This window comes from Trachypithecus francoisi, unplaced genomic scaffold (assembly GCF_009764315.1).
Source record: "Trachypithecus francoisi isolate TF-2019V2 unplaced genomic scaffold, Tfra_2.0 Lachesis_group10, whole genome shotgun sequence".
Lineage (NCBI taxonomy): Eukaryota > Metazoa > Chordata > Mammalia > Primates > Cercopithecidae > Trachypithecus > Trachypithecus francoisi.
Genome location: NW_022681455.1, coordinates 35,753,785 through 35,779,072, shown reverse-complemented (window position 1 = coordinate 35,779,072; position 25,288 = coordinate 35,753,785). Strand labels below are relative to the sequence as shown.

At 49.1% G+C, this 25,288-nt stretch overlaps 2 protein-coding genes across 4 annotated transcripts; one reads left to right on the top strand and one right to left on the bottom strand.

Annotated features, from left to right (window-relative positions):
* The first annotated feature begins 7,050 nt into the window (after window positions 1-7,050).
* On the top strand, window positions 7,051-9,448 carry CLPS (colipase). 2 transcript variants are annotated; one of them, XM_033216938.1, is made up of 4 exons: window positions 7,051-7,185; window positions 8,040-8,235; window positions 8,582-8,704; window positions 9,153-9,448. In XM_033216938.1, the coding sequence occupies exons 1-4, from the start codon at window positions 7,148-7,150 to the stop codon at window positions 9,282-9,284; spliced, it is 489 nt and encodes a 162-aa protein (XP_033072829.1). In that variant the 5' UTR covers window positions 7,051-7,147; the 3' UTR covers window positions 9,285-9,448. The 2 variants fall into 2 exon arrangements, with proteins under 2 accessions (XP_033072829.1, XP_033072830.1); XM_033216939.1 differs by lacking the exon at window positions 8,040-8,235.
* A 5,962-nt stretch (window positions 9,449-15,410) lies between these two features.
* CLPSL1 (colipase like 1) lies at window positions 15,411-25,009 on the bottom strand. Of its 2 annotated transcripts, none has more exons than XM_033216935.1 (3): window positions 24,677-25,009; window positions 16,447-16,569; window positions 15,411-15,701 (listed from the first exon to the last, which is right to left on the bottom strand). In XM_033216935.1, the coding sequence occupies exons 1-3, from the start codon at window positions 24,773-24,775 to the stop codon at window positions 15,558-15,560; spliced, it is 366 nt and encodes a 121-aa protein (XP_033072826.1). In that variant the 5' UTR covers window positions 24,776-25,009; the 3' UTR covers window positions 15,411-15,557. The 2 variants fall into 2 exon arrangements, with proteins under 2 accessions (XP_033072826.1, XP_033072827.1); XM_033216936.1 differs by having other exon boundaries at window positions 15,569-16,184.
* Window positions 25,010-25,288: the final 279 nt, after the last annotated feature.

Sequence of the window (25,288 nt, the reverse complement as noted above, 5' to 3'; positions counted from 1 at the left end):
CGAAAAAAGAATTAGGAAAATTCAGGAAAGTATACACAAAAGAATAAAAATCATAACACCAACGTCAGGAGCTACGGAAAGACAACACATTCTTAAAAACAAGGACTTTGGTGTTCAACAGGCCTGGATTTGAATGAGCTACTTACTAAGTAACCATCCATGGACTTAACCTTTCTTCCTAAGCCTCAGTTTCTCCATCTATTAAATGCAGGAAATGATGGTATCGATCACACAACGGCTAAGTAAAATACATGTATAAAATCTTTAGCCCAGGGCACACATAAAAGTGCTCAAAGGGCTGGGTATGGTGGCTCATGACCGTAATTCCATCACTTTGGGAAGCCAAGTCCGGCGGATCACCTGAGGTCAGGAGTTTAAGACCAGTCTGACCAACATTGTGAAACCCGGTCTGTACTAAAAATGTCAAAAATTAGCCAGGCATAGTGGCAGATGCCTGTATTCCCAGCTACTCGGGAGGCTGAGACAGGAGAATCGCTTGAACCTGCGAGGCAAAGGTGGCAGTGAGCCTAGATCACACCATTGCATTCCAGCCTGGGCAACAAGAGCAAAACTCCATCTCAAAACATAATAATAATAATTTTTTTTTTAAGTGCTCAAAGGCACATTAGTGGTCTCTAATCCCAGCACTTTGGGAGGCCAGGCAGTGAGATCACTTGAGCTCAGGAATTCTAGACTAGCCTGGGCAACATAGCAAGACTCCTGTCTCTACAAAAAATACACAGCTTACCCAGGCATAGCCAGGCATGGTGGTGCCCGCCTGTAGTCACAGCTACTTGGAAGGTTGAGGTGGGAGAATCACTGGAGCCCAGGAGGTCGAGGCTGCAGTTAACCAAGATCACACCACTGTACTCCAGTCTGGCTTTAACAAAAAAAGAGAAAGTACTCAAAAATGTTGGTGATTACTGTTATTACCACTTTAGTCCCTGCAGTTTCCCTCTTCTGAACATACTCCTTTACATGACTGGATGATGTATGTACAATTTTATTTTATTTTTATATTTATTTATTTATTTTTGAGATGGAGTTTCGCTCTTGTTGCCCAAGCTGGAGTGCAATGGCACGATCTCAGCTCACCACAACCTCCATCTCCCTGGTTCAAGCAATCCTCCTGTCTCAGCCTCCCAAGTAGCTGGGATTACAGGCATGCACCACCACGCCCGGCTAGTTTTCTGTTTTGTTTTGTTTTGTTTTTTGTTCTTTGATACGGAGTTTTGCTCTTGTTGCCCAGGCTGGAGTGCAGTGGCGTGATCTTGGCTCACCACAACCTCCGCCTTCCTGGTTCAAGTCATTCTCCTGCCTCAGCTTCCCGATTACAGGCATGGCCGCCACACCCAGCTAATTTTGTATTTTTAGTAGAGACGGGGTTTCTCCATGTTGGTCAGGCTGGTCTCAAACTCCCGACCTCAGGTGATCCTTCCACCTTGGCCTCCCAAAGTGCTGGGATTACAGCTGCGCCTGGCCAGTAAGGTTGTTGTTTGTTTGTTGTTGTTGTTATTGTTTGACACGAAGTTTCACTCTTGATGCCCAGGCTTGAGTGCAATGGCACAGTCTTGGCTCACTGCAACCTCCGCCTCCCAGGTTCAAGCGATTCTCCTGCCTCAGCCTCCCAAGTAACTGGGATTACAGGCATGTGCCACCATGCCCGGCTAATTTTTGTATTTTTAGTAGAGATGGGGTTTCATTATGTTAGTCAGGCTGGTCTCAAACTCCTGACCTTAAGTGATCTGCCCGCCTCGGCCTCCCAAAGTGTTGGGATTACAGGTGTGAGCCACTGTGCCCGGCTCAGGTTGTTTTTAATAGTAAGAAAAGTGGCTGGGCGCGGTGGCTCACGCGCGGTGGCTCATTACTAATGTTGGGATTAATGTCATAATCCCAACATTAATAATAATTTTGAAGCTAGCTTATTTATTAAAGATTTTACTGACATTACATAAACTTGAAACAGCATTTGACCAGTCTTTTCTTTTTTCCTGATAAAGTGTTCGATTCAAGTGCTTTTATTTTCTTAAGCCAATTAGAGCTCTTTTGTTTATTTTCAGTAGTGAAACATTGTGCACATCACCCATAAATACATAGACATATCAGGCATGACTACAGAAGTACATCTTATAGATTTATAAAAACCTTTTTTTTTTCTCTATTTTAATCTTTCAGATTCTTTTTGTTTTTGAGACGGAGTCTCGCTCTGTCACCTAGGCTGGAATGCAGTGGCGCAATCTTCGCTCACTGCAACCTCTGCCTCCCAAATTCAAGCGATTCTTCTGCCTCAGTCATAGCTAGGATTACAGGTACCTGCCACCATACTCAGCTAATTTTTCTATTTTTAGTAGAGACAGAGTTTCGCCATGTTGGCCAGGGAGGTCTCAAACTCCTGACCTCAGGTGATCCACCCGTCTCGGCCTCCCAAAGTGCTGGGATTACAGGTGTGAGCCATCGTGCCTGGCCTTAAACTTTCAAATTCTTGATAACCTGTTTCACAACCCTAGGCAGCTGAGAGCTAAATAGCCTTAAATTTGCATATTAAAGGAAACAGTTCAGGTGAAAGTCAAATAACAAAATTTACGTTATAAGGTGAGGCGAGACGAGTCTGGTGTTCCAGAGGGAAATTAAAACAGATTTAATTACCAATTAAACATAAAATTATGGAAATTATAAAGGCCTTTTAAATACACACACACACACACACACACACACACACACTCTGTAGCTTTTACTTCAGAACTTTTAGCCATGAGATAAATACAAATTCACTGGCTTGCAAAAAGAATCTGTTGGATCTAAAACAGTGGTTTTTATCTTAAGAGAAAAATAACAGCAGATTGCTGGGTGCGGTGGCTCACGCTTGTAATCCCAGCACTTTGGGAGGCCGATGCAGGCGGATCATAAGATCAGGAGTTCGAGACCAGCCTGGCCAACATAGTGAAACCCCATCTCTACTAAAAGTACAAAAAATTAGCCGGGCATGGTGGCAGGTGTCTGTAATCCCAGCTACTCAGAAGGCTGAGGCAGGAGAATGGCTTGAATCCTGGAGGCAGAGGTTGCAGTGAGACGAAATTGTGCCATTGCACTCCAGCCTGGGCAACAGAGCAAGACTCTGTCTGAAAGAAAGAGAGAGAGAGAGAGAGAAGAGAGAGAGAGACGGAAGGAAGGAAAGAAGGAAGGAAGGAAGGAAAAGAAAAAGAAAGAAAGAGAGAGAGAAAGAAAAAGAAAAGAAAGAAAGAAAAGAAAGAAAGAAAGAAAGAAAGAAAGAAAGAAAGGAAAGAAAGAAAGGGAAAAAAGAAAGAAAAGAGAAAGAAAGAAAGGAGGGAGGGAGGGAGGGAGGAAGGAAGGAAGGAAGGAAGGAAAAGCAAGCAAGCAGATTTAGAGCAGGCAGAAAAGAAAAACAGAGAAATTCTATAGTTTACAGGTCAACTTTAGGGCTCTTTTTCCTTAACGTAAATGTGCACAAAGACCATGTTATTTCAATTTTACATAAACTTTGGCAAGTAGAGATGCCATAAAAGCTACGGAGTGCTCAAAAGGGGGTCACTTTCTTTGTTTTCTCCTATTCTGAAACCCCCTTTGCAAAATTATGACTGAGACAGTGAAAGAGATCTGACTTAACTGACTGCATCTTGCTTCTAACCTCCTAGCTGTCCTTGTTCATTCCTAGGTGTAAGCTGAACTAACTATGGGAGAAACTTAGTTTATAGTTTAAACAAAGACAGTAACAGCCCTTTCCCAAAGCAGACTTTATTCTTGCCTGGGGACTAGATTGCCTTTGTAGGACTAACATTAGCCACAAGATTAGAAATTATGACTTAGGAGTCATGCAGCTGGAACCTACAAGATTCTGATCTTCCCTAAACCACTCCTAAGATCAGGGCTTGAGATATTTTGCAGACCCTGCACTTGATGGATCAGCTGGCACCACCCAGATCAATAAACTGGCTCATCTGATCTTGTGGCCCCCACCCAGGAACTGACTGAGTGCACGAAGGTAGCTGTGAGTCCCTGTGATTTCATATTGGACCAATCAGCACCCCTGGCTCACTGGCTTCCCCCCACCCACCAAGTTATCTTTAAAAACTCTGCTCCCTGCTGGGTGTCGTGGCTCACACCTGTAATCCCAGCACTTTGGGAGGCTGAGGCAGGTGGATCACTTGAGGTCTGGAGTTCGAGACCAGCCTGACCAACATGGTGAAACCTTGTCTCTACTAAAAATACAAAAGTAACCGGGCATGGTGGCACGTGCCTGTAGTCCCAGCTACTCGAGAGGCTGAGGCAGGAGAATCACTTGAACCCAGGAGGCAGAGGTTGCAGTGAGCCGAGATCACGCGATTGTACTCCAACCTGGGCAACAAGAGCGAAGCTCTGTCCCAACAACAACAACTCTGTAAAACTCTAGTCTCCCGCACCTGCACAGCTGGCTCTGCATGAAATACTCTTTCTCCACTGCAATTCCCCTGTCTTGATGAATCGGCTCTGTCTAGCTAGTGGGCAAGGTGAACCCCGTGAGCAGTTACATCCTGAGGGCTGTGTCACAGGCCACAGTTGCTCATATTTGGCTCAGAAGAAATCTATTCAAATATTGTACAGAGTTTGACTCTTTTCATCGACAGGTACTTAATTTTTGCTTTCCTTTTAGAAGCACATACAATGTAAAAGTTCTCTTTGCTGTACTTCATTTGTGATGGAAAAAACTCCAGTCTTTTTCCTCTGTGAGCTTGGCTGAGACCAACTAGGGACAGGGCTGCTGGTTTTCACAGCTCCCTGCATGGACAGAAATCTCTCCTCCAGTCCTTCACCAGTCTCCATCTTGACTTGTGAGGAGGGAGTAGTGATTCCCTTCCCTGTGGCTCACCTCACAGAGGTCCCGGGGGTGGACAGCAGGTAAACAGAAGGAAGGATCAGAGTGAGCTCATAGGAAAAAGTGGTTTCAAACACTGAGGTTTTTTTTTGTTTTTTTTTTTTTTGTTTTTTTGAGACGGAGTCTTGCTCTGTCACCCAAGCTGGAGTGCACTGGCCAGATCTCAGCTCACTGCAAGCTCCGCCTCCCGGGTTCACACCATTCTCCTGCCTCAGCCTCCCGAGTAGCTGGGACTACAGGCGCCCGCCACCTCGCCCGGCTAGTTTTTTGTATTTTTTAGTAGAGACGGGGTTTCACCGTATTAGCCAGGATGGTCTCTATCTCCTGACCTTGTGATCTGCCCGCCTCGGCCTCCCAAAGTGCTGGGATTACAGGCTTGAGCCACCGCGCCCGGCCTCAAACACTGAGTTTTGTAAAAGAGAGAGGGGATAGTGTTGTTTCATCAGTGGTATTTCCGCATCGCTGGAACCAAATGGGTTTTTCTTTTTGAGAGTCTCTTGGCTGTTCCTCCAGCTATTCCTCTACATTCCACACCCCAGGGATGTAAAGGTGAGAGGAAGTGGGTCATATTATATGACTGGGCATCCACCATGTGCCAGGCACTTCCGAAGGGGTTCCACGTGCATTGTCTTAATCATGGCCTTAGGAAGTAGGAGGCATTATCTCCCTAAGGTAAATAAATAAGGAAAGTGAGGTTCAGGGAGCTTCACTTTCAATAATGTGTCTGAGGCCATGTAGCTCTAGTAAATGCTGAGTTTTGAAGCCAGCTTGGTCTGGATCAAAGCTGTGCTTGAGGCTGGGTACAGTGGCTCACACCTGTAATCCCAACACTTTAGGAGGCCGAGGTGGGAGGATTGCTTGAGCCCAGGAGTTTGAGACCTGGGCAGCTGAGGGGGAGGATTGCTTGATCTCAGGAGGTGGAGGCTGCCGTGAGCCAAGATGGCACACTGCACTTTGGCCTAGGTGACAGAGTGAGACCTTGTCTCAAAAAATTAAATTAAATTAAATTAAAAGCTGTGCTTGAGGCCTGGGCCTCTCAGTGGAGCTATCTTCTACCTCCTGGGATGGAGAGGGGAAGGGCATGGGCCTCTGGCTGCCATGACTAGTCCTTCAGGAAAAGCTGCTCTGTTCCCATGCCTAAGCAAACTCAGGCAGCTGTGCCCTTCCCAGCTTCCTGAGGCCCCTGCTCCATCTGAGGCTCACAAGACCTCTTCATTCTCAGCTAGGACTAACGACTGCTCATGCGCACACGTGGCCTTGGGTAGGGGGCAGCGTGAGTGGAAACCTTAACTAAAGGTGTATCTGATGCTGGAATTGCAGATAGTAAGTGAGGTAGAAAGAAAAGGGGAGAGAGACATTTAGGAAGGGCCTCCTAAGGGCCCTTGAGTCAAGCCTGCAGGCAGCCCCCTGGTGTGAGGGCAGGGGGAGGGTGCCAGAGTGAAAGCACACACACCCTGGCCTGCTGGAGGTTGCAGAACTGTCAGCCCCAGGGATCTGGGCCTGGCCTGGAATCCTCCGAGGAGACTGAAGGAAGGTTGAGGGGTGGGAGGCTGGGATCCTCATACCTGGAGTCTGACACTGCTAGACACCCAGGCTTGGGTGGGCCAAAGGCAAGACCTGACTATGGTGAGGCAGAGAGGCCCTGAGTACACAGAATGTAAGCAGGCACTCACACCATAGGTGCCTCTCTTGCCTCAGACTCGTCCAGGCACTGCCCAGGAGCTCAGGACAGAAGGGCAGCTGCCCTTACCCACTGCTTATGTGGCATATGGGAATATACAATATAAATATATTCTTATAATTGTATATAATCATGTTTATATATATGTAACACATATAAATGTGTATTAATTCAACACTCACAACTCTTTAAATTATCCTTAGTTGACAGATAAGATGAAAGGCAGAATAGTTGGAACAGATAGTAAGTTTGCCTCACTAATAACTTGTACACAGTCCACACTCTTAACCATGATGCAACACAATTATCACCAATACACACACAACACACACACACACACACACACACACACACACACAAAAGGCCACCAGGTACTCACCCAGCTTCCTTATCAGGACCCGCCCCCCAGCAGATTGGCCACAGCTGTACCTCTGCCCACGGCCAGCCCTGTGGGATGTAGGTGGGTCACGTGAGGTCAAGGCCCCTTTTATAGCCCCATCACCACAGCTGGCTCTGTTTCCTGCCACCCACACCAGCTGTCCCACTAGCCATGGAGAAGATCCTGATCCTCCTGCTTGTCGCCCTCTCTGTGGCCTATGCAGCTCCTGGCCCCCGGGGGATCATTATCAACCTGGTAAGAGGGTCTTCAGGGGAGGGGCCTCCTGAGTCCCCAGGTGAAGACGTCCTAAGCTTGGACCTTGACCTCTGATGTCACCACCTGGACTGGCAGGGGCTGGGAGGAGTAGCATCTTACATCCCTCTGTTTACTTCCATGTCCTGTTGTATGCCTCTTCCCAGGGGCCACAGGAAAGGCTGATCAGCCCCTCTCCAGCTCCAACTGGAGCACACTCAGAGCAGCGGCTCAACCTGGCTATGAGGGACCTTTTTTTCTTCTTTGTTTCTTTTTTTTTTTAAGATGGAGTCTCACTCTATCACCAGACTGGAGTGCAGTGGCGCAATCTCGGCTCACTGCAACCTCCGCTTCCTGGGTTCAAACGATTCTCCTGCCTCAGCCTCCTGAGTAGCTGGGATTACAGGTGCCCGTCATCACGCTCAGCTATTTTTTGTATTTTTAGTAGAGACGGGGTTTCACCATTTTGCCCAGGCTGGTCTCGAACTCCTGACCTCATGATCCATCCACCTCGGCCTCCCAAAGTGCTGGGATTACAGGCGTGAGCCACCTCACCTGGCCCTATGAGGGAGCTTCACAAAAATCCAGAGCCCTGGGCTTCCATCCTGAGAAAATGCTTTGTGCCAATCATTCCAGCTTCTAACTTATGGTGGCATCTTACTGTGTGTCCAACACAGTTCGAGATGCCTCGGAGATGTTTACTCATTCTGTCCTCATAATAACCACTGAGGGAGGTGCTTTCATAGTCAGCCCTATTTTCAGACAGAGGGAGGGTGAGCAACCTGCCTGAGGTCACATAGCTGGAAAGTGGTTAAGCTGGGGCCCCACCACTGGCCCACACCACCTCTCCACCATAGGTCTTGGCTGGGAAAGCCCTTCCAGAACGTCCATGAGGTTGAAAGATTCTCTGAGGTCCATGAGGTTGAAAGATTCTCCCTTAACTTGGGGCCATGGCTGGATTTGGAGGCCCAGGACCCTGGAGATTATAGATCAGATCTGTTGCGGGAGGAAGGAGTCTTGCAGGGAGAGGCAATCTTCACTGCCTCCTTAAAGGTGTGTGGGACCCAGAGAGATTAGGGGCCTCCTGTGCACATTCCAGATGGGAACACTAAGGCTTGAGAGGCAGTGACTTGCCCAGAGTCACGCAGGGAGTTGGTGGTACAGCCGGTACTAGAACCCGGGGGTCCTGACCCTCTGTGCAGTCTGCTTCTCTGTCACCGCATGCCCACTTCTCATGTGGGTGGGGGGGCACAAAGGCCACCAGACCCACGGGTTGGACTCCTTCACATACATCCCCAACAGGGGAGACATTGTTAGCAGTAGTGGGTGGTGGGTGCGGGTCTGAATGGAGAAGGGACCTGAAGGAGCGAGGCCCGGGCTGACTGGCTGCCCCTGGCAGGAGAACGGTGAGCTCTGCCTGAATAGTGCCCAGTGTAAGAGCCAATGCTGCCAACATGCGGGTGCGTTGGACCTGGCCCGCTGCATACCCCTGGCCAGCGAGAACAGCGAGTGTTCTGTCAAGGTGAGTGCCTGAGGATGTGGCATGGGTCCGGGAGAATGGGGAGGAGGGCCCTGAACACTTGTGAGTGGGATCAGGGAGGAGGGTCAGCCTGGACACTGAATGTTGAGGAGACGAGAGGGAGGTCGACAGGTGTCAAAGCACTTTCCCATCCCATCATCTCTCTTGACCCGAGTGACCAGTGAGATGGGTGGGGGTAAGGATTTGTTATCCCCATTTCATGACTGAGTAAGTAGAGGCTCCCCAGAGAGATCAAGCCAGTAAGAGCAAATGAGCCAGAACAGAGGTCAGAACTGGGGTCTCCAGGGCCCACAGCACCCTGGGGAGGTAGGTGGGAGAGACACTCCCTGAAAACACAGGCTGGCCTACTGGTTCTATAGGTCAGGCAGGGGACAACTGATGTCCAAAGTATCCCCCCATAGCCTTGACTTCATTGGCTGTGTCTCTGCAGACGCTCTACGGGATTTACTACAAGTGTCCCTGTGAGCGTGGCCTGACCTGTGATGGAGACAAGACCATCGTGGGCGCCATCACCAACACCAACTTTGGCGTCTGCCACGACATTGGACGCTCCAAGCAGTGAGACCGCCCACCCACTCCCACACCTAGCCCAAAATGCTGCAGGCCACTAGGCTCAGGGGCACCTCTCCCCCTGCTCCAGGGCATCTCCGGGGCTGGCCACCTCCTTGACCAGCTCCTCTGTTTTCTGATTGGACTCTTCACAATTAAAGGCCTCCTGCAAAAATTTCCCAGTCTCCTGCATATTCTCTCTGAGTCAGCATCTTCTCTGAAGTTGCATCAGGCCTTTGGCCCACCAGGGCAGGCTTCAGGCAGGTCAGAAGAACAAGGGATGGGTCTGGGGCTGGAGAGGATGTGGCCAAACAGATTGGAGACTGGAGACAAAGCTGTGAAGGAGGCCCAGCCAGCCTGGGAGGCCCTCCATTTCTGGGGAGCAGTCACGCCTACCTGGGATGCCCTCCTTGTCCCGCCGGTTCTCAAAGAGATAAGCGGGCACATGTGCACACACAGATACACACACCCTTGCGGGTAAGGAGTTTTAATGGCCCATGTTAGTCACCCTGCATCAGAGGCATCAGTGTCCTGGGCTCTCACCTCTTTTCTGGACACAGTTCTCCAATGTGACAGCTAGCTGACACAACTCGTGTGTTAAGGGGTCAGACCACTCTCAATTGCTATGAGCTTACTCTCTGCCAGCAAATGCTCACAAGGAACCCAGGAGGGAGAATTTCTCATCTCCACTTTATAGATAGAGACCAAGTTTCAGAGAGGAGCTTGCCCAATTCCACATAATCAGAAAATGTTGGCACTCTACCATCCAACTCCACTGCCCCGCTTCTACAATTCCTACCATCCTACTCCACTGCCCCGCTTCTACAATTCCTTTTTTTTTTTTTGAAACAGAGTCTTGCTCTGTTGCCCAGGCTGGAGTGAGGTGGCTTCATCTCTCGGCTCACTGCAACCTCTGCCTCCCAGGTTCAAGCAATTCTCCTGCCTCAGCCTCTCCTAGTAGCTGGGATTACAGGCGCCCGCCACCATGTCTGGCTAATTTTTGTGTTTTTAGTAGAGATGGGGTTTCATCATGTTGGCCAGGCTGGTCTCAAACTCCTGACCGCAGGTGATCCACCGCCTCAGCCTCCCAAAGTGCTGGGATTACAGGCATGAGCCACTGTGCCTGGCCTTAGGATTCCTTTTTCTTTCCCAATTATTCACACTAAGAAAAATGGGTGGAAATTGTAGGGAATTTAATTTTGCCTTAATATAAAGATTGTATATGCCCTGCAGCCATCAAACATGAGTTACCTTAGGCAGTACTGAGGTTCCCATCCTCCAGGTATGCAAGTGAAAGCTCACCGACCCCTCGGTGGAGATGCCCAGAGAGTGAGGGACAGTGAACTGAATGAAACTTCTATGTTGCCGGGGGCGGTGGCTCACACCTGTAATCCCAGCACTTAGGGAGGCCGAGGTGGGTGGACCACCTGAGGTCAGGAGTTTGAGACCAGCCTGACCAGCATGGAGAAATTCCATCTTTACTAAAAATACAAAACTAGCCGGGCATGGTGGTACATGCCTGTAATCCCAGCTACTCAGGAGGCTGAGGCAGGAGAATCTCTTGAACCCAGGAGGCAGAGGTTGCAGTAAGCTGAGATCGTGCCACTGCACTCCAGCCTGGACAGCAAGAACGAAACTCCGTCTCAAAAAAAAAAAAAAGAAAGAAACTTCCATGTCGTGCCGGCCCTAGGATCTTGCAGTTTTGTGATCAATGAATCCCCTTTTAACCACAGGCTTATGAGTTAGGATTGCATTCAGCTGTAAGTAGCAGAAAAACCCAAGTAATTACAGCTGAAGCAAATAGGAACATATATTTCTCATGAATCCAAAGCCTAGACATAGGAAGTGCTGGCATTCTTTTGGTGGCTGGTAGCTCTGCGTTTCTCTTGACCTTCTCTTCAAGGTTGCCACATGCCTTAGGAGCAGCTCCTGACTTCATGTTCCCACCGTACTCAAAGGCAGGAAGCATGGAGTAGTTGGTGGCTGGGAAGTGGGGAGAAGGAGCAGAGAGTTTCTTCTTGCACACCCTCTTTTTCTTTTTTTTTTTTCGAGACGGAGTTTCACTCTTGTTGCCTAGGCTGGAGTGCAGTGGCACGATCTCGGCTCCCTGAAACCTCCACCTCCTGGGTTCAAGCAATTCTCTTGTCTTCAGCCTCTCGAGTAGCTGGGACTACAGGCACCTGCCACCATGCCCGGCTAATTTTTTGTATTTTTAGTAGAGACGAGGTTTCACCATGTTGGCCAGGCTGGTCTTGAACTCCTTACCTCAGGTGATCCATCTGCCTCGGCCTCCCAAAGTGCTGGGATTACAGGCGTGAGCCACGGCGCCTGGCCCATGCTCTCTTCTTGTCTTTCCCCAAATGCTCAAGGCCAACTTCTCTTCATATCTCAGAGGTTAGAACTAGGTTATCTGACTACCTCTAGCTGCAAGGGATGCTGGGAAAGCAAAGGGAATAAGATCCTTCTCCTGGGGCCAGGCACATTGATGCCTAAACAATATTGGGTTTCAGTTGGCAGGGAAGGGGGCAATGGCTATTAGGAAACCAGGTAATGTTGTCTGCCACATATGAATTATGTTCTCAACAAGAGGAGCTTTCAATACCTTAACCCAGGAGGAGTCTCAGGCCCTGAGGCAGGGCTGAGTCACGCTTCTTGGTGCCACATTCAGTCCTGGAGATCTGCATTCATGTCCTCTTCATGTGTTCACTGAATGACCATAGTGTGCCTGGCACCATGTTTTGGACTGTGGGGGGCATAAGGAAAATGTCCCTGGTCTCCAACAGTAAGTAGGCAGATGGGCTTTGGGCTCTGCAGAAGCAAGTGACCAAGACCCCAACCTTTATATAGCTTGCATTTTGTTTCCAACAGGCAGTAATGTTGTAGACTCTCGATTTCTGTTGCTTTTCAGCATCACAGAGGCACAGCAGAGGCACAGTCTACCCACAGCTCAAAGAACCACATGGTCCCAACTTACAATGGTTTTTTCAACTTTATGATGGTGCAAAAGCAACATGCATTCAGTAGAACATCAGTAAATTACATGAGATATTCGACACTTTATTCTAAAATAGGCTTTGTGTTATTTTGCCCAGCTAATGTAAGCATTCTGATTGAGCACATTTAAGGTAGGCTAAACTAAGCTATGATGTTCAGTAGGTTAGGTGTATTCAATGCTTTTTTTTTTTTTTTTTTTTGAGACAGGATCTCACTATGTCACCCAGGCTGGAATGCAGTGGCATGATCATGGCTCACTACAGGCTTGACATCCTGGGCTCAAGCGATCCTCCCTGCTCAGTCCCCCAAGTAGCTGGAACTACAGGTGTGTGCCACCATACCTGGCTAATTTTTTTTTTTTTTTTTTTTGGCCGGGGGTGGAGATGGAGTCTCTCTCTGTTGCCCAGGCTGGAGTGCAATAGCACAATCTTGGCTCACTACAGCCTCCGCCTCCCAGGTTCAAGCAATTCTCCTGCCTCAGCCTCCTGAGTAGCTGGGACTATAGGCGCATGCCGCCACGTCCAGCTAATTTTTTTTTTTTTTTGTATTTTTAGTAAAGATGGTGTTTCACTGTGTTGCACAGGCTGGTCTCGACCTCCTGAGCTCAGGCAATCTGCCCAACTCGGCCTCCGAAAGTGCTAGGATTACAGGTGTAAGCCACCAGGCCCGGACTTATTTTTTTATATTTTTAGTGGAGATGGGGTTTCACCATGATGCCCAGGCTGGTCTTGAACACCTAGGCTCAAGCAATCCATCCACCTCAGCCTCCCAAAGTGCTGGGATTACAGGTGCGAGCCACCACACCTACCCATTAAATGTATTTTCTTTTTTCTTTTTTTTTTTTGGAGAGAGTCTCACTCTGTCGCCCAGGCTGGAATGCAGTGGCACGATCTCGGCTCACTGCAACCTCCGCCTCCCGGGTTCAGGTGATTCTCCTGCCTCAGCCTCCTGAGTAGCTGGGATTACAGGCATGCACCACCACACCTGGCTAATTTTTTGTATTTTTAGTAGAGACGGGGTTTCACCGTGTTAGCCAGGATGGTCTCAATCTCCTGACCTCGTGTTCCACCCACCTCAGCCTCCCAAAGTGCTGGGATTACAGGCATGAGCCACTGCACCCAGCCTAATTTTTGTATATTTAGTACAGATGGGGTTTCACCATGTTGGCCAGGCTGGTCTCAAACTCCTGACCTCAGCCGATCCACACGCCTTGGCCTCCCACAGTGCTGGGATTACAGGCGTGAGCCACCGCGCTTGGTCCAGAGTTTTTCAGCATGTAGTCTCATTTGTTTATTTTTGCTATTGTTGCCTGTGCTTTTGGTGTCTTATCCAAAAAATCACTGTCAAAACTAATGTCGTGTAATAGTTCCCCTACATTTTCTTCTAGGAGTTTTAAGGTTTCAGGTCTTATATTTAGGTCTTTAATCAATTTTGAGTGTATTTTTGTGTGTGCTATAAGATAAGGGTCCAATTCCATTCTTTGGCATGTGAATATTCAGTTTTCCCAACACCATTTATTGAAAAGACTATCCTTTCCCTAGGGTGTCTTCTTGGTGCCCTTGCTGAAAATTGACTGTACAGGCTTGGGTTTATTTCTGGGCTCTCTATTCTCCCCTTCCCCTTCTAACTTCTTAGACATTGGGTATCCTTGGGAACTTCTTAGACACTGGATATCATTGGGTTTCCAGCTTGCCACCTCTCCTTCACAGGTTTTCTTTTTTTTTTTTTTTTTTTTGCCGTGGGAATTGCCATTTATTCCCCAAGTTGCCAAAATCATCACCAAGGATTCACCAAGGGTGCGTGGGGGGGGTGCGTGAGGGGAACAAGGAGGCTCAAACACTGACTGGGGGTTGAGAGTTTGGAGGGAGGGGGAATGGGTGGGGGCCCCAGCCGTCTCTCCCCCTTCTAATGCCATGGGAAAGGGGTCCTCCTCTGGCCAGCTCCCCTCCCCAGGCCCCAAGTCCAGTTTCTCTCCGGGGAGGTGGGGTGGGAAAGGAAGAGGGTGTAGTGTGAGTGGGCCCCAGGAGGGGGAAGGGCACTGGAGGCAGGGATCCCCCATTTCACATGCACTCACAACACTGATCTCCCAGGGAGCCAGAATGGGGCAGCCGGATGGAGCCAGGCCCCCTTCCGCCCTGGATTTCCTTCACAGGTTTTCTCTGAATGGGGAGAGCTCATGTGACACAATGGAAGTCTGGTTATCAGTCTGATACAGTTAGTACAGGACAGCATATTCTACCAAGGTATGGTTCACATTGTTTTGCTGTGACTTACAAGGGGGTGTTCTAAGTACAACCATAGATTACCTCCAAACTCCCCAGCCCTTGCATCCTAAGCCCAACATCCTGGAAGGCACGTTTGGCTCAGTTCTGGTGGCTGAATGTGGAACCTTACGTCCAAAATCTGAAATAATTAACTCCAAAATGTAACCTGAATATAACAGGCACTACGCACAAACAAGCGAGCTATCATCTAACTCGAAAAGCCTCACCACACACTGAGACTTCCTAAAACTCCACTTGACTCATTCTCTCCCCAACCCCACACCACAGTCACTGCTCCAGTCTCTTTCTCACTCTTTCCTAGGCTCTCCTTCTTCTTTTCTTGTCCCTCTTTTCTCTTGCCTCCCAGAAGATTCAGGTTCTGCACTTTCCAACTGTGTGACCTTGAACAAGTTGCTCAACCCCTGTGTCCCTACCTGCAAAAGAGAGGTGATAACAGGACAGACCCCACAGGTTTGTTGTAGGATGAAATGAGATCATGTGCGTAAGGCACCTAGAGCTGCCCCTAACATCTAGTAAGTGCTCCATAAACATCATCAATTCTTCATACACATGGATGTTTTGTGTACCTTCTTTCACATTTCTGAAATTTAAGGTCGTGGAACTGAAATATTACGTGTGAACTGGGCTTTCAGGGGGTAGATTACAGAGTGGGCTGAAGGCAGAAAGGGGTTGGGGTGGGAAGGGAGCTTTGATCTCCTCTGGGGGACTTTCATTCATGCCCCAACTGGGAAAAGACCCCAAGCCCAACAGTGTCCCTTCCTGCTTCCTCCCTCATATCACCTCCCTCCCCCCGCAAAACCTGCACCATGCCCACTCCAGCCCAGCCCACCCAGGCCCCAACTCTGTGGGCAGCAAACATTTAAAAAGCTGTTTATTTCAATGATGGCGCATCACTCCTTCCCCCTTCCCTCCACTCATGGCGGAGGCTCTGGGGAACAGGGCGGAACACAGAGCTGTGGGCAGGGAGGAGAGCAGTTGTAGGAGGAGGCAGCAAGAAGGGGGGAGCACTAGAAGAACATTTTCTTAGCCAGCTTCTGCCTTCCAATTTTCTGACAATGGCCATAGGCAATGATAGACCATTTCTCATTCTTCCAATATACACAAGTCAGGTTCTGCAGGCAGGGACACTCTCTATATTGGCCAAAGAATGCCTGGGAAAGACAGGACTTTGACCTCGACCTTGCGGGCAGCTCGTCCCTGAGCCCCTAAGCCCAGCCCACTCCAGCTCCAGGGTCTCCGTGCTTGCCCACAGCCAGGAGTCAGGGATAAAGGATAACTTGACAGCTGCGCAGAGTGGCACCTCTGGCTGCCTTCTCCAGGCTAGCTCCTGGATTGCTCAGTGCCCTCCCGGCTCCAGCCCTTGTAATCCTGCCTGTCACTGATTCATCTGCCTGTCCTAAGTCCATGGACACACCATTGTAGGGCCTCCATGTCTTGTCTTTAAATCCTTCTATGGGCAAATCCACTCCCTCCCCTACACACCCAGCTTAGAGGCTGCCTCTCCCCATCCCCCACTAGGAACACCCGAGGCCACAGCAGAACTCCTGTACTGGATGAAGACGGGGCTCTGGGGCAGAGGCCGGACCTAGCTGTGCCCATTTACTGTACTACTTTCGGCATTTGTGAGAGGACCCCTGGAGAATGAGAACCCACATTAGGGAGTGAAGCATCACCTCCCCACCCCCAACCAAGATTCCAAGATCCTAGGGTGGGCTGCCATATTGGTTCCGTCCACAGGCTCCCCCAGAAGGCTTGGAGGTGCAGTCCCAGGGGGGAATTCCAGGCTGCGGGACATTTCCGCCCACCTACCCTTCTTTCCTCCCCAGGAATCTGGGTCCGCCCTGGCTCCCCCTTCCCCTGAATCCCCTTTGGCTCCCCCCAGGCGCCGATACCCACCAGCGTTTGACATGGGCTGCCCTCGGACCCCTTCTCCGTGCAGTGCGACTCGCAGATGTCTGGAGTCCGTCGGCAGCACCCAGTCTGGCAGTCCTGGTTCCGGATGCAAATCTCCTTGAGGTCCTGCAGGGAGGGACACGGCCCCGCCAAGCTCCACCGCCCGCCTTCCGCCCTCGCCGCCCGGGGCTTTCTCCCTACGGGGCTCTCCCCAGACTGTGTTCCCACCATCATCTCTGGCTCCTGCCAGGCAGGGCGGTCTCTACGTGGGGGCCAGGGTAAGTCTGTACAGATGGAGGGTGCCTGGAGGGGACTGAACGGTTTTTAAAAGGTTTACTCTTGGTGCCCTCAACATAGGCTGCTTCTCATACACACCAGGGTGGTCTAGACTTTCCTGTCTCTCTCTTGCACTTCATTCTGCTGCAGTCTTCTCTCCCCGAAAACTCATACTTACCCTTTCACCGGTGGTTAATGGTCACCTACATGCCCCCCACCCACTCCCCCCACACACATCAATGACCTCCACCCAGTATTGGGGCTTAGGACAGTAATTAACATTATTGATCACAGCCACCCATCACCTCTGACAATTTCAGTAGTCATTCTAACGGGCAAATACTGAGCACCTACTGTGTGCCAGGCACTGTTCCAGGCACTGGGAATACAGCTGGGAACAACAAAAACAGAAATCCCTGTCCACCTGCAGCTGACATTCCGGAGCAGCACTGTCCAACAGAGCTTTCTGCAGTGATGAAAATGTGCTTTTTCTGCTCAGTCCAATAGTCACTAGCCACTGCTGAGCACTTGAAATATGGTAGTGCAACTGAGGAGATGAATTTAAAACTTTTTTCTTTCTTTTCTTCTTTTTTATTTTTTTTCTTTTGAGATGTAGTCTCGCTCCCATCATGCAGGCTGGAGTGTAGTGGCACGATCTTGGCTCACTGCAACATCCACCTCCTGGGTTCAAGCAATTCTCCTTCCTCAGCCTCCCGAGTAGCTGCGATTACAGCCGTGCGCCACCATGCCTGGCTAATTTTTATATTTTTAGGAGAGACAGGGTTTCATCATGGGCCAGGCTGGTCTCAAACTCCTGACCTCAGGTGATCCACCTGCCTCGGCCTCCCAAAGTGCTAGGATTACAGCTGTGAGCCACCGCGCCCAGCCCTCTTTCTTTCCTTTCCTTTTTTTTTTTTTTTTTGGACAAGGTCTCACTCTGTCACCGAGGCTGGAGTGCAGTGGTGCAATTATGGCTCACTGTAGCCTCAACCTCTGGATTCAAGCAATCCTCCTGCCTCAGCCTCCCATGTAACTGGGACCACAGGCATACACCACCATGCCCGGCTAATTTTTCTATTTTTTGTAGAGATGTTACAGGTAGTTAGACAGGCATGAGTGGGGTAGGAGAGGGCTCTCCCCCTCCCACCAGGAATGTCAGGTGATGGTTCAACAGTTATCACATTGCCTCTCCAAAAATGATAATTTGGCAGCTAGGCTCCAGGGAGAGACGATCTCCATTTTTTTTTTTTTTTTTTTTTTTGAGACGGAGTCTAGCTCTGTCGCCCAGCCTGGAGTGCAGTGGTGCGATCTCGGCTCACTGCAAGCTCCGCCTCCCGGGTTTACGCCATTCTCCTGCCTCAGCCTCCCGAGTAGCTGGGACTACAGGCGCCCGCCATCTCACCCGGCGAGTTTTTTGTATTTTTTAGTAGAGACGGGGTTTCACCGTGTAGACCAGGATGGTCTCGATCTTCTGACCTCGTGATCCACCCGTCTCGGCCTCCCAAAGTGCTGGGATTACAGGCTTGAGCCACCGCGCCCGGCCGAGACGATCTCCTAATGGTCCATAGCTGTTAACATTAAAGTGTTCACTGAATGCAGGGGCCAGAGAGAAGCAAAAAGGGCTTCCAGTAAAATCTCAGGTGTTGGGCGAGTGAGCCCGGGAATGCACATTAAGAGAAAAAATGGAGGAGTATGAATTTCTGTGGGTGCACTCCACTGGAAAAGGAAAGAAAGTCTCAGACGGGCATGTGTACAACTTCCTAAACACGCTGCGTGTGCTCACTTCCCAAGAGTAAGGAGGACACTGCACATGTGGTCAGCTCACCCTAAGGGAAGAATCAGGGGAGAGAGGCAGGCGACGCTGGAGGTGGGCAAGGGCTAGGGCCAAGGTTAAACACTGCACTTGTCCTTCAAGTTGCGCACTTGGGAATCTTCCAAGTTTACTTTCCATTCTTTCCTGCTCTAAAGCTTTTTAATAAACTTCCATTCATGCTCTGAAACCTGCCTCAGTCTCTTTGTCTGCTTTATGCCCCTCAGTCAAATTCTTTCTTCTGAGGAGGCAAGAATTGAGGTTGCTGCAAATGCATACAGATTCATTGCCAATAACTCAGATACCTTCCACCAGTAAGAGACAGGAGTCTCGCTTTGTTGCCCAGATTGGTCTTGAACCGCTGGGCTCAAACAATCCTCCCACCTTGGCCTCCCAAAATGTTGGGATTACAGCCATGAACCACCACACCTGGCCTGAATTTTAAATTTTGTTGAATTTTCATAAATTTAAATCTAAGTAACTATATGTGGCTAGTGTAAACCAAAAATAAAATTTGAAGCCTCCTACCACCACCAATCCACAGCCATCTCAATGGACTCCCTCCTTGGCCAGAGCACTCTAAAATTTAACCTGAAAGACTGGTTCAGGCCATGACGGGAAGTGGGGGCTGGACATGCCTCATTAATACCCCATTCAGCATTACCATTAACAAAGACCTTAAGTCTGATCAGAAACATGTACAATCTATTTTCTAGGAAGCCTATTCCTGGAGGCTTCATCTGTATGATAAAACCTTGGTCTCCACAAGCCCTTTTTTTTTTTTTTTTTTTGAGACGGAGTCTTGCTTTGTCACCCGGGCTGGAGTGCAGTGGCCAGATCTCAGCTCACTGCAAGCTCCGCCTCCCAGGTTTACGCCATTCTCCTGCCTCAGCCTCCCGAGTAGCTGGGACTACAGGCGCCCGCCACCTCGCCCGGCTAGTTTTTTGTATTTTTAGTAGAGACGGGGTTTCACCGGGTTAGCCAGGATGGTCTTGATCTCCTGACCTCGTGATCCGCCCGTCTCGGCCTCCCAAAGTGCTGGGATTACAGGCTTGAGCCACCGCGCCCGGCCACAAGCCCTTATCTTAACCCAGACATTCCTTTCTGCTGATAATAGCTCTTTCAACCAATTGCCAATCAGAATATGTTTAAATCTACCTATGACCTGGAATGGAAGTCACGCCCCCCACTTCAAGTTGTCCCGCCCTTCCATATCGAACAAATGTAAACCTTACATGTACTGATTGATGTACTGTGTCTCCCTAATGTGTATAAAAGCAAGCTGTACCCCAAAAAACAAAACAAAAAAAAGCAAGGTGCACCCCAGCCACCTGAGGGTGTATCACGGGTGTGTCCCTAACCTTGGCAAAATAAACTTTCTAAATTGACTGAGATCTGTCTCAGATATTTTGGGTTCACACTAGTAACTGCACTATTGGATAAGTACAGCTCTAGAGAGGGAAGACAGGGAAGAGATACATAAATGAAATGATAGGGTGTCACAGACAAAACGTTGAGCAAAATAAGTCAGATTTTTTTTTTTTTGGAGATAGAGTCTCGCCCTATCGCCCAGGCTGGAGTGCTATGGCGCAATCTCAGCTCACTGCAAACTGTGCCTCCCAGGTTCATGCCATTCTCCTGCTGGGATTAGAGGTGCCTACCACTATGCCCAGATAATTTTTTTTTGTATTTTTATTAGAGACGGGGTTTCACTGTGTTAGCCAGGATGGTCTCGACCTCCCGATCTTGTGATCCGCCCACCTCAGCCTAAGTGCTGGAATTACAGGCATGAGTCACTGCACCCTGCACAATCCCCCCTTTTTTTTTTTTTTTGAGACAAAGTCTCACTCTACTGCCCAGGCTGGAGTGCAATGGCACGATCTTGGCTCGCTGCAACCTCCGCCTCCCAGGTTCAAGCAATTCTCCTGCCTCAGTCTCCCAAGTAGCTGGGATTACAGGCATGTGCCACCATGCCAAGCTAATTTTGTATTTTTGGTAGAGATGGGGTTTCACCATGTTGGTCAGGCTGGTCTCGTACTCTTGACCTCAGGTGATCCACCTGCCTCGGCCTTCCAAAGTGCTAGAATTACAGGCGTGAGCCACTGCGCCTGGCCCAGTTTTTTTTTTTTTTTTTTTTTTTTTAAGTACATACTGTGTGATTTTATCATACAAAGTTCAAAATCAGTCTATAATAATGAAAGTTGCTGGGCACAGTGTAATCATGCCTGTAATCTCAGCACTTTGGGAGGCCGAGGTGGGTGGATCACGAGGTCAGGAGGTCGAGACTATCCTAGCAAACGCGGAGAAGCCCTGTCTCTACTAAAATACAAAAAATTAGCCGGGCGTAGTGGTGGACGCCTATAGTCCCAGCTACTCAGGAGACTGAGGCAGAAGGATGGTGTGAACCTGGGAGGCAGAGCTTGCAGTGAGCGGAGATTGCGCCATTGCACTCCAGCCTGGGCGACAGAGTGAGACTCCGTCTCAAAAATAATAATAATAATAATATTAATAATAATAATAATGGAAGTCAGGAGACAGTTGCCTTTGGTTCTATTGACTAGGGGAGAAAGAGTGAGCCTTTTGGGGTGCTGAAAATGTCCTGTATCTTGTTCTGATGGTAGTGACGAGGGGGTCTGCATAGATTCAAATCCATTGATTTCTGTGTAAACTCAAGATTTGGGCACCTAATAAGGTGTAATTTTTACCATATACGTTATATATATAAAGCAAGTAATATTTATATTATATATGTATAATCCTATTATGTATGATTACATGCTATAAAGAAAATAAAGCAGGAATGGAGGATTGGCTATAGCTGCCTCCCGGCCTCCCTGCTTCCACCCTTGCCAGTGACCTACCCCAGGTGCCCCCTCACCATCCCCATTCTCGCTTCCACCTCCCCAACCTCCTCAAGTCAGTCCTTCCCAGAACAGCTGGAGGAGTCTTTTTTAAAAGGTAATTTCCACAATGTCATTCTCTGGATTCAAAGCCATCACTGGGGCTCTGAATCCACACGTGGCCTGACCCCAGGGCATCTGTGCTTGCTGGCCCTCTGCCCAGAGCACCTGTCCTGCACTCTTTGCCCGGCTGTCTCCCGCTCCTGCCTCGGGCTGAAGACTTCCTGGACACAGCAGAGCAGTCCCCATCACCTGCTTGTACTTTGTTCACAACACTTATGACTCTCTGAGATCATCTTATTTATATGTTTAAAAAATAATTTATCAGGCCGGGCGCGGTGGCTCAAGCCTGTAATCCCAGCACTTTGGAGGCCGAGACGGGTGGATCACGAGGTCAAGAGATCGAGACCATCCTGGCTAACACGGTGAAACTCCGTCTCTACTAAAAAATACAAAAAAACTAGCCGGGCGAGGTGGCGGGCGCCTGTAGTCCCAGCTACTCGGGAGGCTGAGGCAGGAGAATGGCGTGAACCGGGAGGCGGAGCTTGTAGTGAGCTGAGATCCGGCCACTGCACTCCAGCCCCGGCGACGGAGTGAGACTCCGTCTCAAAAAAAAAAAAAAAAAATAATAATAATAATATAATAATAATAATATTAATAATAATAATAATGGAAGTCAGGAGACAGTTGCCTTTGGTTCTATTGACTAGGGGAGAAAGAGTGAGCCTTTTGGGGTGCTGAAAATGTCCTGTATCTTGTTCTGATGGTAGTGACGAGGGGGTCTGCATAGATTCAAATCCATTGATTTCTGTGTAAACTCAAGATTTGGGCACCTAATAAGGTGTAATTTTTACCATATACGTTATATATACAAAGCAAGTAATATTTATATTATATATGTATAATCCTATTATGTATGATTACATGCTATAAAGAAAATAAAGCAGGAATGGAGGATTGGCTATAGCTGCCTCCCGGCCTCCCTGCTTCCACCCTTGCCAGTGACCTACCCCAGGTGCCCCCTCACCATCCCCATTCTCGCTTCCACCTCCCCAACCTCCTCAAGTCAGTCCTTCCCAGAACAGCTGGAGGAGTCTTTTTTAAAAGGTAATTTCCACAATGTCATTCTCTGGATTCAAAGCCATCACTGGGGCTCTGAATCCACACGTGGCCTGACCCCAGGGCATCTGTGCTTGCTGGCCCTCTGCCCAGAGCACCCTGTCCTGCACTCTTTGCCCGGCTGTCTCCCGCTCCTGCCTCGGGCTGAAGACTTCCTGGACACAGCAGAGCAGTCCCCATCACCTGCTTGTACTTTGTTCACAACACTTATGACTCTCTGAGATCATCTTATTTATATGTTTAAAAAATAATTTATCAGGCCGGGCGCGGTGGCTCAAGCCTGTAATCCCAGCACTTTGGGAGGCCGAGACGGGTGGATCACGAGGTCAAGAGATCGAGACCATCCTGGCTAACACGGTGAAACTCCGTCTCTACTAAAAAATACAAAAAAACTAGCCGGGCGAGGTGGCGGGCGCCTGTAGTCCCAGCTACTCGGGAGGCTGAGGCAGGAGAATGGCGTGAACCCGGGAGGCGGAGCTTGTAGTGAGCTGAGATCCGGCCACTGCACTCCAGCCCCGGCGACGGAGTGAGACTCCGTCTCAAAAAAAAAAAAAATAAATAATAATAATAATAATAATTTATCTCCCCCTGCTAGCACCTCAGCTCTAGGACACGGATCTTCTGCCCTCATATTCACCGCTGTACTTCTTAGCCCCTTGGACTAAAGTCCTTACACATTGCAGGTGCTGAATGAATAACTGTTGAATAAATGAGAATATTGTAACTCTGTTCCATTTATCTCTCTGATCTCATCTCCCATGATTTCCACTCTCTCTCACTCCTCTTTGCTATTCCTTGAATATGTCAGCACATTTCCACCCCCAGAACTTTGTCCTGGCTGTTCCCTCCATCTGGAATGCTCTACTCCCAGAGACCTACCTGCTTTGCCTGTTAGAAAGGACTTCACTCCCTGTAGGCCTTTGCTAAAATTTCACATTCTTGGTAAGCTCTTCCCTGAGCACCCCCTTTAAAACTGCAAACACTGGCCGTGCGCGGTGGCTCAAGCCTGTAATCCCAGCACTTTGGGAGGCCGAGATGGGCGGATCACGAGGTCAGGAGATCAAGACCGTCCTGGCTAACACGATGAAACCCCGTCTCTACTAAAAAAAATACAAAAAACTAGCCGGGCAAGGTGGTGGGCGCCTGTAGTCCCAGCTACTCGGGAGGCTGAGGCAGGAGAATGGCGTAAACCCGGGAGGCAGAGCTTGCAGTGAGCTGAGATCCGGCCACTGCGCTCCAGCCTGGGCGACAGAGCAAGACTCCGTCTCAAAAAAAAAAAAAAAAAAACCTGCAAACACTGGCCGGGTGCTGTGGCTCATGCCTGTAATCCCAGCACTTTGGGAGGCCAAGGCAGGTGGATTGCTTGAGGTCAGGAGTTCAAGACTAGCCTGACCAATACGGTGAAACTCTGTCTCTACTAAAAATACAAAAAAAAAAAAAAATTATCTGGGCATGGTGGTGGGTGCCTGCAATCCCAGCTACTTGGGAGGCTGAGGCAGGGGAATCGCTTGAACTCAGGAGGCGGAGGTTGCAGTGAGCTGGGATTGCCCCACTGCACTCCAGTCTGGGTGACACAGCAAGACTCTGTCTCAAAAAACAAACAAACAAAAAACCCTGCAAACCCTTCTCACACCACCACTTCCCTAGCCCGTTTCTTATTTTCACTTTCCTTGCTTATCACCTGAGATAGATGTCATTATTAATAGCATGTATTGTGAGGTTTTACTTCTTTGCTTCACACACTACAGTGACTGCTCCACAAGGGCAAGAATTTTTATCTTTCTTGCTCACAGACCTATCACTAAATGTAGAAAAATAATTTACATATAGCAGGTATTCAATAAAAATGTGTTGCATGAGTGAATACCTGTCTCCCTCACCACGTGTGCATGGGCAGGGGGGCTCTCTCACATTCACCTCTGTGGCAGCAGCACCTGGCACTGCCCTGGCACAGCTCCCAGGACCAGGGTGTTTTCTCTTTCCTCCGAGACATCCAACACCCAACATTCCCTGCTGCCCCCACTTCTGGCCTTCTCCCACACCAGCCTCCATGCCCACTCACTTCCCCAAATAGTACAGGCCTTAGGACAGTGGAGGAGGAGGTGACTGCACTCTCCAGCTTTCTTACCAAAAGGTTGTATTTTGTCGGAGAAAGTGAGCCCCTGGTGAGGAGGAAGAGAAAGGAGAATAGAAGGAACAGCAGCAGTAGCCATTGGGGTAGCATCATGGCCCACAGGTGGTGGTGGCTTTTCTAAGGTCCAGCGAAATATCCTGCACACCAACCATGTGGGTGTGCTCCCAGCTGTGGGAACACCAGGTAAAACCAGCCCCCAACCGTGTCAGAATTTTCCCATCCTGCACAAAACTCAGGCTAGGCCAATCAGCAAATTCCACCACAATGATTAGTTCAGGCAGACTAAGCCAATCCAATCAGAACCGATCTTAGGATGTTTGCTGAGAATTGGGGAACAGAGACGTTTTCTTTCTCTGAAAGGCACAATATTGATATACATGGTGGATTTGTGGTTAGGAGCCTGGCCTCTGGGGCAGGATTGTCTGGGTTCAAGTCTCAGTTCCAATCCTTACTCTAGGAGCCTCAATACCTTGTTTGTAAAATAGGGATAATTATAACACCTACTATAGCCCTGTTGTGACAACAAGATGAGTCAATACAGTTAAGAAAGCACTTTGGGCCAGGCGCAGTGGCTCATGCTTGTAATCCCAGCACTTTGGGAGGCCG